This window comes from Peromyscus eremicus, chromosome 16_21 (assembly GCF_949786415.1).
Source record: "Peromyscus eremicus chromosome 16_21, PerEre_H2_v1, whole genome shotgun sequence".
NCBI classification, from domain to species: domain Eukaryota; kingdom Metazoa; phylum Chordata; class Mammalia; order Rodentia; family Cricetidae; genus Peromyscus; species Peromyscus eremicus.
In genome coordinates, this window is record NC_081432.1 from 23,090,835 (window position 1) to 23,101,440 (window position 10,606).

Here is a 10,606-nt window from a genome sequence, read left to right on the forward strand (position 1 = left end):
TTGCAATTGATATATTCACGGCTATCTTGGGGGTTTGTTTTGCTTGGTCAGATTTTTAATTTTTTTTTTTTTTTTTTTGGTTTTTTTGAGACAGGGTTTCTCTGTGTAGCTTTGCGCCTCTCCTGGAACTCACTTGGTAGCCCAGGCTGGCCTCGAACTCACAGAGATCCGCCTGGCTCTGCCTCCCGAGTGCTGGGATTAAAGGCGTGCGCCACCACCACCCGGCAGATTTTTAAATTTTTTATTCATATATATGTGTGCATATGTGTAATGTATGTACATGTGTGTGCAGTAAGGCGGCTTTGGATCCCCTGGAGTCACAGGCAATAGAGCCACCAATGAGGGTGCTGGGAACAGAACTTTGTCATCCGCTGGAGCAACAGGAGCTCTTAACTGTTGAGCCGGTTCTCCAGCCCCCGCTTTTTGTTTTTGAGACAAGGTCTTATTATGTTGACCAGGGTGGCTTCGAACCTGTGACCTTCCTGCATTACCCTCTCAAGTCTTGTTCTGTTTTGGGTGGGGTGCTGTTTAGTTTTTTGAGAAAGTCTTCCCATGTACCCAAGATCCTTCTATGTAGCTCAGAGTATGATGGTAGCATTATCACCTAGGAGACAAGCTTGTGAGGGATTATCTAGATTAGGTTGATTGGGGTGGGAAGACCCATCTCAACTGTGGGCAGCACCGTCCCATGGGCCGGGCTCCTGGACTGAATAAAAAGGAGGAAGAGAGTAGTGTACTCCTTCCTGACTGTGGTGCAGCCTCTCCAGCTGCCTTGAGCCCTTGCTCTTGCCATGATGACTTCGTGCCCTTGATGGACTGTGTGTGCCCTTGAACTCTGACCCAGTAGACTTTCTAAGTTTGTTTTCTCACAGCAACATGACAGACAGCACACACAGCTCCCTCAGGGCCCAGATTTCCAAGCATGAGTACGATAGGCACCTGGCTATCTCACAGCTTTTTATTTTTATTTACTTTTTTTTTTTTTTTTTTGAGACAAGGTCTCACTATGTAGCTCAGTCTGTCCTGGAACTCACTCTGTAGACCAGGCTGGCCTTAAACTTAATCCACCTGCCTCTGCCCTTCATGTTGGGATTAAAGGTGTGAGCCACCACGCCTGGCTATTTTTATTTAAAAAGTTTTTTTCTAGTTTCTCTTTTTCTTTTTCTTTCTTTCTTTCTTTCTTTCTTTCTTTCTTTCTTTCTTTTTTTTTTTTAATTTTTTTTTTTAATTTTTTTTTCAAGACAAGGTTTCTCTGTGTAACAGCTTTGGCTGTCCTTGAACTCACTCTGTAGACCAGGCTGGCCTCAAACTCACAGAGATCCACCTGCCTCCCAAGTACTGGTGTACGCTACCACCACCCAGCTTAGTTTCCTCTTCTTTAATTAAGGAAAACATTACATGTGTGGTGCTTTGCCTGTATTTATGTCTATTCACCACATGTGTGCTTGGTGCCCACGAAGGCCAGAAGAGAACATCAGATCCCCTTCAGTTACAGATGGTTGTGAGCTGTCCTGTGGGCGCTGGGAACAAAACTTGGGTCCTCTGCAAGGGTAGCCAGTGTTTTTTGTCTGTTTTTGTATTTTGTTTTATGTTGTTGTTTTCGAGACAGGGTTTCTCTGTGTAGCCATGACTGTCCTAGAACTCACTCTGTAGACCAGGCTGGTCTCAAACTTGGGAAATCTGCCTGCTTCTACCTCCCAAATGCTGGGATTAAAGGTGTGTCCCACCACCACCCAGCTGGAGACAGGACTTTTAACAGTTGAACATCTGTCTTATGAGTTCTCAACATGTGGGCAGAGACCACTTTGGAAGTCCAATGACCCTTTCACAGGGGTTGCCCAAGACCATCAGAAAACACAAATATTTACATTATGATTCATAACAGGAGCAGAATTACAGTTATGAAGTGGCAATGAAAATCATTTTATGGTTGGGGGTCACCACAACATGAGCAACTGTATTGAAGGGGTGCAGCATTAGAAAGGTTCAGAACCACTGACCTAGCCAATCCCATAAAGAAGTTATTTTTTAAATTATTTTGCATTATATGTTTGTATGTGTGTGTTCATCTGTGTATATAGACAGTGTTCATGTGGAAACAAGAGGACTTGGGGAGTCAAGTTCTCTCCTTCCACCTTGAGGCAGGGTCTCTCTTGTTTCTGTCCCCGCACTGTTTTCACAAGCTTCTGACCAATTCTTCTGTCCTCACTTCCCATCTCACCCTAGGATGGTTGGCATTACAGCCGAGAGCCATGGGAGCGGGCCATGGGGGTGGGGTGGGATTCGAGACAGGGTTTCTCTGTAGCCCAGTTGTGCTAGACTTAGTCTAAAAGTCACTTTTAGACTAAGCTGACCTCCACCTGCCTCTGCCTCCCGAGTGCTGGGATTAAAGGTGTACGCCACCACCACCTGGCTGAGAGCCTTTTTTATGTGAATTTTGGATATCAAACTCAGATCATTAGGCCTGCATGGCACACAGTTTTAAATGCTTAGCCATCTTGCTGGCCCAACTTCTTGTTTGGTATATTTTAAATTTTTAACTATGTGTATTATGTGTATGCCTGTGTGGGTATAGACACAGGAGTACAGGTGCCCTCAGAGACCAGAGGCCTCAGATCTACTGGAGCTGAAGTTATAGTATTTGTGAGCTGCCATCATAACATGGGTGCTTGGAATTGACTTCAGGTCCTCTGCTAGAGCAGAGAGCCATTTCTCCATTCCCAAGTTTGTTTTTAAAAATTGATTATACTACGGTTTTCTTGAGAGCCTTATAATTACAAATATTAAGAAGGAAAAGGAAAACAGCATTTGAACATCGGCTCTATGCTGTGGTTCTTAGGATCAAGGCCAAATGGCCAAGACATCGTTGGTACCTTATTTGAAGAGAACTACAAACAAAATTAACACAGACAGGCTGAACTGAAGAACAAGCACAGATTCTTCACGTGTGGGATTCAGAGTGACGGGCGAGCTAGGGAGATACTCAAGGGTAGAACACTTGCCTAGCATGCGCAAGGCCCTGAGTTCAACCCTAGCACCACAAAACAAAAGCACCCCCAAATTACTGGTGGAGCTGCCATGCTTCTTGGCAGTAGGGTACACAGGGCAAATGTGCTGGAGCAAGACAAATGTGGCTAGTTAAGAACATGGCTCCTAGTTCCCAGGACGAGGACATTATCACTGTGAAAAGTAAAAGAGTTGATTCTCCCTTTCTGTGACTTCCCAAAAAAAAAGATACTATACAAGATATGGATACTGATTCTGGCTGGCATGTACTAGGCTTGATACTTGATACTAGATTTGGGAACCGATGTTCAGAAAACACAAACTTCTTTGAAAGCATCTGGCAAATAATTGGGGTGCTATTGTGGAGCTTTTCACATGTGGAAAATGGGCTAGGTTTTTGAAAGGTTGCCTTCCTTAGATGAGTATGAAGTGCTAGTGTTGCTGCAAACTAACAAAATGAAAGTCCAGTGCTTTGAGTGGCATTCCGGGTCCCTTGGGAAGACAGTAATCCTGTCCCTTTTGTTATCTTTAGGACACAGAGCCTGGCATCTAATAATTCGGCCGTTTTGGATGGAGTTAGAAGACAGGGTTTTCTGCAGAACGGTGAAGACATGAAGACGAACCACCAAACACCCGGTTCTTTGCTCCAACTAACCCCAGTCATAAACGTCTAACTTTGAGATGAGGTTTTACACTGTAGTTGAGACTGGCCCGGATCTCAACGGGTAATCCCCCTGCCTTAGCCTCTGGAGTGCTGGGATTACAGGCATAAATTACCATGTCAGGATTAAAATTTTAACTGACTTTGGAGAACTCTTTAAAAAATTGGATATTGCCGGGCGGTGGTGGCGCACACCTTTAATCCCAGCACTCGGGAGGCAGAGCCAGGAGGACCTCTGTGAGTTCGAGGCCGGCCTGGGCTACCAAGTGAGTTCCAGGAAAGGCGTAAAGCTACACAGAGAAACCCTGTCTCGAAAAACAAAAACAAAAACAAAAAAAAAAAAAAAAAAAAAAAATGAATATGTAAGGATCCTGTAAAGCTGAACATATGTACTATTATTAACCCCACCATACTGTGTTCTAATTACTTTCTTCCTTTTTACCATTTTTAAAGCAGTTTTCAGTGCCCTTTACTAGAAACTTGTTGCAGTTTTCAATAAAAGAAACATGAAATTGTTGGTCATTTTCTAACTAAATGTCGTTAATTTTCCTCGATCAGTTTCTCCAATACGTACAATGCTGACTTACTACCCAGTAGTCTTCCTCATCAGCCAGAGGAATATGGAATTCTCAGGTTAAGCGGGTTTCACACAAAACCCAGAAAACAAACATGGTCTTTAAAGGCTGCATAGATACTTGGAAATGAAAGGATTATCAGAAAGAATCGATACAATGTGTTGCCTATTTTCTAGAAGAATTCTTCCCCTGGGTCATTGCTGCCCAGGGTTTTTTTCTTGTCAGTCTGCCAGTAGGTAATCAAGTGGCTCCGAAGGGACTGACTAAGGATGTCTAAAATCCCTATGCAGTAGGCTTGTGCTTCCTCCTTGCATGGAGACCCGTGTGTTGACTTCAAACGGCAGCCATCTTGGAAATGCCGCAGCCCCGTTGCTTGCATGTGTTGCTTTAAGGGACATTTGAGACAGCTTTCCGGAGAATAGTCATGCTTCTGGTTTCACGTTGTCCCCAGACCAAGGTCCAGACAGGTTATGCTGTATGCCATGTACTTTCGGGAAGCCGCGGAGCACAACTGCCTGCGCTCACATTGGCCCAGTCATCCTATTCGTTCCAATCAAGCTGCCGAATGAGGAACACGTGACTGAGGTCCTGCAGCTTCGGTCCCCGGCCACCGTATCTCAAAGAAGGCTTCATGAAGTTAAGTTCTGATGAAGCTGAAGACTGGTAGCTGAGAAGCCGCTCATCCCTGATGGCTGTGGAGTCAAATACATCCCAGTCACGGCCCCCCGTATAAGTGGCAGACCTTGTGCTCCGGAGATCCTCCCTCCACTGTGCTCAACCTCCTACCCTGTCAATTTTCTCAGCCATATTTACTAATAATGTCATCTCCATTCCAAAAAGAACAAACTAAAAAAGACCAAAAAAAAAAAAAAATCCCTCCAAGTGAAAAGTGGGCAGACGTCTACTTTTTGTTGTCGATAGTAGTAAGGCATTCTGTTTAATTTGCAGAGAACTTGTCACGTTTTCAAAGATTTAAAAGGCATTCTATATAAAACGTGCTGCCAAATTGGATGTGTATCAAGGGTTGTGTTGAAGAGCCTGTTGGAAACGGATGGAGAGATTTTTTCCTTAACATTTTTTGAAAAACTGAACCTTGGATTCTGTGGTAAAAGCTGGTTATATAGTAGCATATTGAATAGCAACAAAATAATTTACTGATGGTGAGTTTGTTAATCCATGTATAGAGAGTATATCAGATGTAATATACCTGGGTGGGGGGGAGGATATTTCTAAAATCAGCTTGTACAACCAAGTAAATTAAGGAATTGGAAAATGGAAAGAAATTCTGAGGGAGGTAAGGATGTAGCTCAAATGGTAGAGTGCTTGCCTAGCATGCAGGAAGTCCTGGGTTCAAGCCCCAGCACTGCATGAAGTGGGTGTGGCAACTCATGCCTGTCTTAGCACTTGAGAAGTGGAAACAGGAGACCTAGAAGTTCAAGGTCATCCTTTACTATGCCAAGTTTGAGGCCAGCCTGGGTTACATAAGGTTCTGCCTCAAAAGGAAGGAAGGAGGGAAAAATTATAGAAGTGTCAAGGTTTCTCCTAAGCTTTGGCTGTGGACGTTCACACTGGTGCTGCAATTACACCTCAGCTCGCTCTCTCTCTCTCTCTCTCTCTCTCTCTCTCTCTCTCTCTGTTTCTTTTTCTTTTTTTTTCTTTTCTTTTCTTTTTTTCTTTTTTTTTTGAGACAGGGTTTCTCTGTGTAGTTTTGGTGCCTGTCCTGGATCTCACTCTGTAGACCAGGCTGGCCTCGAACTCACAGAGATCCGCCTGGCTCTGCCTCCTGAGCGCTGGGATTAAAGGCATGCACCACCACCACTGCCCAGCTTCAGCTCTCCATTTTTCTTAGTGGTACTGATGACAAATGTCACTCTTGGAAGAAATGTCTTTTTTGTTCGTTTGTTTTGTTTTTTGTTTTTTGAGACAGGGTTTCTCTGTGTAACTTTGGAGCCTGTCCTGGATCTCACTTTGTAGACCAGGCTGGACTCGAACTCACAAAGATTCGCCTGGCTGGCTCTGCCTCCCGAGTGCTGGGATTAAAGGAGTGCGCCACCACCGCCCAGTAAGAAATGTCTTCTTGAATGCCACTGACACAAACTACGTAGATTTGTACAAAATAATAAATATATTAAAAGTTTTCTTTTTCCATTGTCAATGGATCTGGATGGTACCCTGTGATAATAGATGACAGGGACTTGGAAAATAGAATCTCACGTAATTACCACCCCAAACTCACCCTTACTGAGATATCATTGCGTAGTACATCAGGGAAATTCACTTGAAAAATTGTTAAATACATCAAGTCTGTCACCAAGTTTGAATTTCATAAAGGGTCAAAGGATTAAATCACCCCCAATTCCCAGAATTTCTTTAAGTGTTCACGCTGACTTCATCGACATCCTTTGCTTTGGGGAGGTAAGACGGCTGAGTTGAAGCCAGATGTTGAAAAAGCTATGATTTTTGACATGAAGTGGTTTATAGTATCACAAGCAATGGGTGGGTGAACTGGCTCATTGGGTAAAGGCGCTTGCTGCCAAGCCTGAGTTCAATTCCTGGTATCGACATAGTGGAAGGAGAGAACCGACTCCTAACTGTTGTCTTCTGACCACACCAACAGACACTAGTAAATACAATGACAAATGTCTCATTTGTTTCATGTTATTCTCTTTTATTACTTTTATAGTAAAACACAGTTTTAAAAACCAAGAAAGGTCCAGCGAAAGCTGGGTGGGTTAAGGCTCCTAAGTCCAACAACCTGAGTTCAATCCCCAGGACTCAAGGTGGGAGGAAAGAACGAATTCTTGAAAGTTGTCCTCTGACCTCTACGCTTAATGCTAACCACAATAAATGTAATTTTTTTAAATCAATGAAGTTTTATTATTTATATATGCTATTGTTTTTATTAGTGATTGCAAACTTATGACCTGTTTTTTTATTAAGAAACTTTTTATTGCCGGGCGGTGGTGGCGCACGCCTTTAGTCCCAGCACTTGGGAGGCAGAGGCAGGCGGATCTCTGTGAGTTCGAGGCCAGCCTGGTCTCCAAAGTGAGTTCCAGGAAAGGCGCAAAGCTACACAGAGAAACCCTGTCTCGAAAAACCAAAAAAAAAAAAAAAAAGAAACTTTTTATTAATTTTACATACCAACCATAGATTCCCTCTCTTCCTTCTTCCCGCCCGCCCGCCCCTCAACCTTCCCCCTACCCCCCAGCCCACCCCCTATTCCCTCCTCCAACAAGGTAAGGCCTCCCATGGGGAATCAGCAGAGCCTGGTTCATTTAGTTGAGGCAGGTCCAAGCCCCTCCCCTTGCCTCAAGGCTGTGCATGGCGTCTCAGCATAGGTAGTGGGCTCCAAAAAGCCAGTTCATGCACCAGGGATGGATCCTGATCCTACTGCCAGGGGACCCTTTAAGCAGATCAAGCTACACAACTGTCTCACTTATGCAGAGCTTATGACCTGTTTTTAGGACTCTCTGAGTGGGCCACTGGGTACTCCACAGAGTTGTCATCTCCATGTGCACATAGACTTCCATCACATGAGCACACACATACACACACACACACACACACACACACACACATACACGAATGCGCGCGCTTGCGCTTAGATTTATGTGTATGAGTGTTTTGCACACAATTATGTGCTTACCACATACATGTCTGGCATTCTTAGAGGTCAGACGGGGGCGTCAGATCCATTGGGACTGGAGTCACAGAAAGCTGTGGGTCCACATGTGAGTGCTGGGAACTGATCCCTGGACTTTTGCAAGACGACATACTCTTTTTGTTTTGTTTTGTTTTGTTTTGTTTTGTTGAGACAGGGTTTCTCTTTGTAACAGCCTTGGCTGTCCTGAAGCTCACTTCGTAGACCAGGCTGGCCTTGAACTCAACGGAGATTGCTTGCCTCTGCCTCCCGAGTGTTGGGATTAAAGATGTGCGCACCACCACCACTTGGCAAGAACAAGTACTCTTAACAGTTAAGCCATTTCTCCAATTGTCCCCCCACACACACACCTACCCCCCTGCCGCCCCGTCCCATCCTGTCCCCTGTCCTCCCCCACCCCACCCACACTTTTTTTTTAATCAAATTTACTGATAGTAGTTGAAATCACACCAGCTCAGGAATAGAGTCCCATGCTGGTGTGCTGTTAAACTAAATGTGTGTGTGTGTGTTCCTCGATCATGGACCTACTGTTGAATTTAATTTAGCAAACATGATATTGGAAAATGTCAGCTCTGTTACGGAAAGCAACGGGAAGAGCCTGCTGCTGCATTTTGAGAACTTCTCTGCAGCTCCAGCTACTTGAGAAAACAGGAAGGAAGCTGTGGTCTACCAGGGGTTAGAACACTATAAAACAAGAATGGGGTTGCCCTGGACAGACTTCAGCTTCTCACACAGCCCCCCTCTCCTGAAGCCTTCCTGGCTTCTCAGCAGGTTCTACACAGTTCTTGGGTGACGGCGCCCTCTTCGGGGGTAACTCACCCTCGTTCCTACAGCCCAATTCAAAACACAGAAAAAGCAGGGCTGGAGACAAAGCTCAGTGATTAAAAACCTGTATGCTTGTGCAGAGGACTGTAGTGTGGTTTCCAGGGGATCTAGTGGCCTCTTCTGGCCTGCCCAGGTCTTCATATATCTATACCGATACACATATATACATATAATTAAAAATGCATCCCCCCTTTTTTTTTTTAACTCACAAAACTATTTACTAATGGTGGAGCTGGTCATGGTGGCACACACCTTTAATTCCAGCAGAGAAGGCAAGAGGCAGGCAGATAGGGGGTTAAGGCAAACTTCTTCAGCTACATAGTGAGTTCAAAGCCAGCCTGGGTAACTTGAGACCCTGTCTCAAAGCAGCAGTAACATCTCAGTTAAGTGTGAGCACCCCTGTACCTCACCTCCACAGTGATGTTGCATTTGCTGATCGAGTTTCCTGCATTGTCCTTACTTGGCTGTTTTTAAAGGTAAATTGGCTCAGGTCAGATGGCCTCTTGCCTCTCATTCTCTACTCCAATTTCTCCTTAGCACTCTCAACAATCTTGTCCCCACTGTCTCCATTCATTTATAACTGCCCCCTAATTTCCATATCACCATCTGAAATGTTTTATTTCCTCTTTTTCTTCTCATTCACCTTTAAGGAGGTGGATGTAATTTGATAACTCTTTGAATTCTGCTTTCTAATTATGGGCTAAAAAATAAGCAATTTTGGAAATGGCCAGAGCAGCAAGTTTAGAAATAGTATCTTGGTTTTTGTTGTTGTTGTTTTTTTAAGATTTATTTATTATACATACAGTGTTCTGTCTGCATATTTGCCTGCACACCAGAAGAGGGCACCAGATCTCATTACAGATGGTTGTGAGCCACCATGTGGTTGCTGGGAATTGAACTCAGGACCTCCAGCCTGGTACCTTACAAGACACACAGTTTAATAATAATAAGCTAAGGCCAAAGGCAGGGGGATTTTTGTAGAACGTTTGATAGATAATAGCCAGAAGAGCACAGCATTTATGTCTTCAGGGTGCATCAATAACTCTTTTAGGATATTTGGAAAATAGGATCAGCAAGATGGTTCCATTGGTAAAGGTTTCCACCACTGAGTCTGACAATCTGAGTTTGATCCTCAGGACACACGTTGTGGAAATTTCTACACACAAAATGCAAAAAAATCTGAAGCCAGGCATTGTGGCACATGCTTTTCTTTAATCCAGTACTGGGGTGGCAGAAGCAGGCAGATCTCTGAGTTTGAGGCCAGCTTGGTTCACATAGCAAGTTCCAGATCATCCAGGAGTACTTGGTAAAATGTATCTAAAACTTATAAGTTAAATAAAAACATTTGGACTATAAAGCTTTTCTGATAAAGTTATGTTTGGAACTAGGCACCGTGGTCCATGCCTGTAGTTCCAGGTACCAGGGAGGCTGGAGCAGGATGATGATCACTTGATGCCATGAATTTGACAATTATATTTTGAATCCATGTCCATGATGGTTTATATTGATGGTCAACTTGACCGGATCTAGAATCATCTTAGAGAAAACCCTGTGGGCATGTCTGTGAGAGAGTTTGGTTAATTGAAGCAGGAGGCCCACGCTCACTGCCAGACTGCACAAAAAGTTCGGTGAGTACTGTCATCTCTCTGCATCTTATGGATGGAAACGCGACCAGCTGCTTCATCTGCCTCTTACGACTTCCCTGCCATAATGAACTGTACCCTTGAACTATGGGCCAAAATGAAACCCTTCCTGATGTCCCTCTGAGGTGTTTTATCATAGCAATGAGAAAAGTACTGTTTTAATTCCCTATTGGTTCCAAATCTCACAAGCAGACATAAATTTGAGGTATTTTTTTTAAAAATGATTTTTATTTTA

At 43.9% G+C, this 10,606-nt stretch overlaps 1 protein-coding gene across 2 annotated transcripts in view; it reads left to right on the top strand.

The window, feature by feature from the left end:
- Stox1 (storkhead box 1) overlaps window positions 1–3,871 on the top strand; it is a 55,020-nt gene extending 51,149 nt beyond the window's left edge. Inside the window, exon 4 of one of the 2 annotated variants that reach the window (XM_059281678.1) lies at window positions 3,539–3,871. In XM_059281678.1, the coding sequence (XP_059137661.1) occupies window positions 3,539–3,680 (142 nt within the window). In that variant the 3' untranslated portion in view covers window positions 3,681–3,871. The remainder of the gene's footprint in view (window positions 1–3,538) is intronic. The other variant, XM_059281679.1, reaches the window with a different exon arrangement.
- The last annotated feature ends 6,735 nt before the right edge of the window (window positions 3,872–10,606 follow it).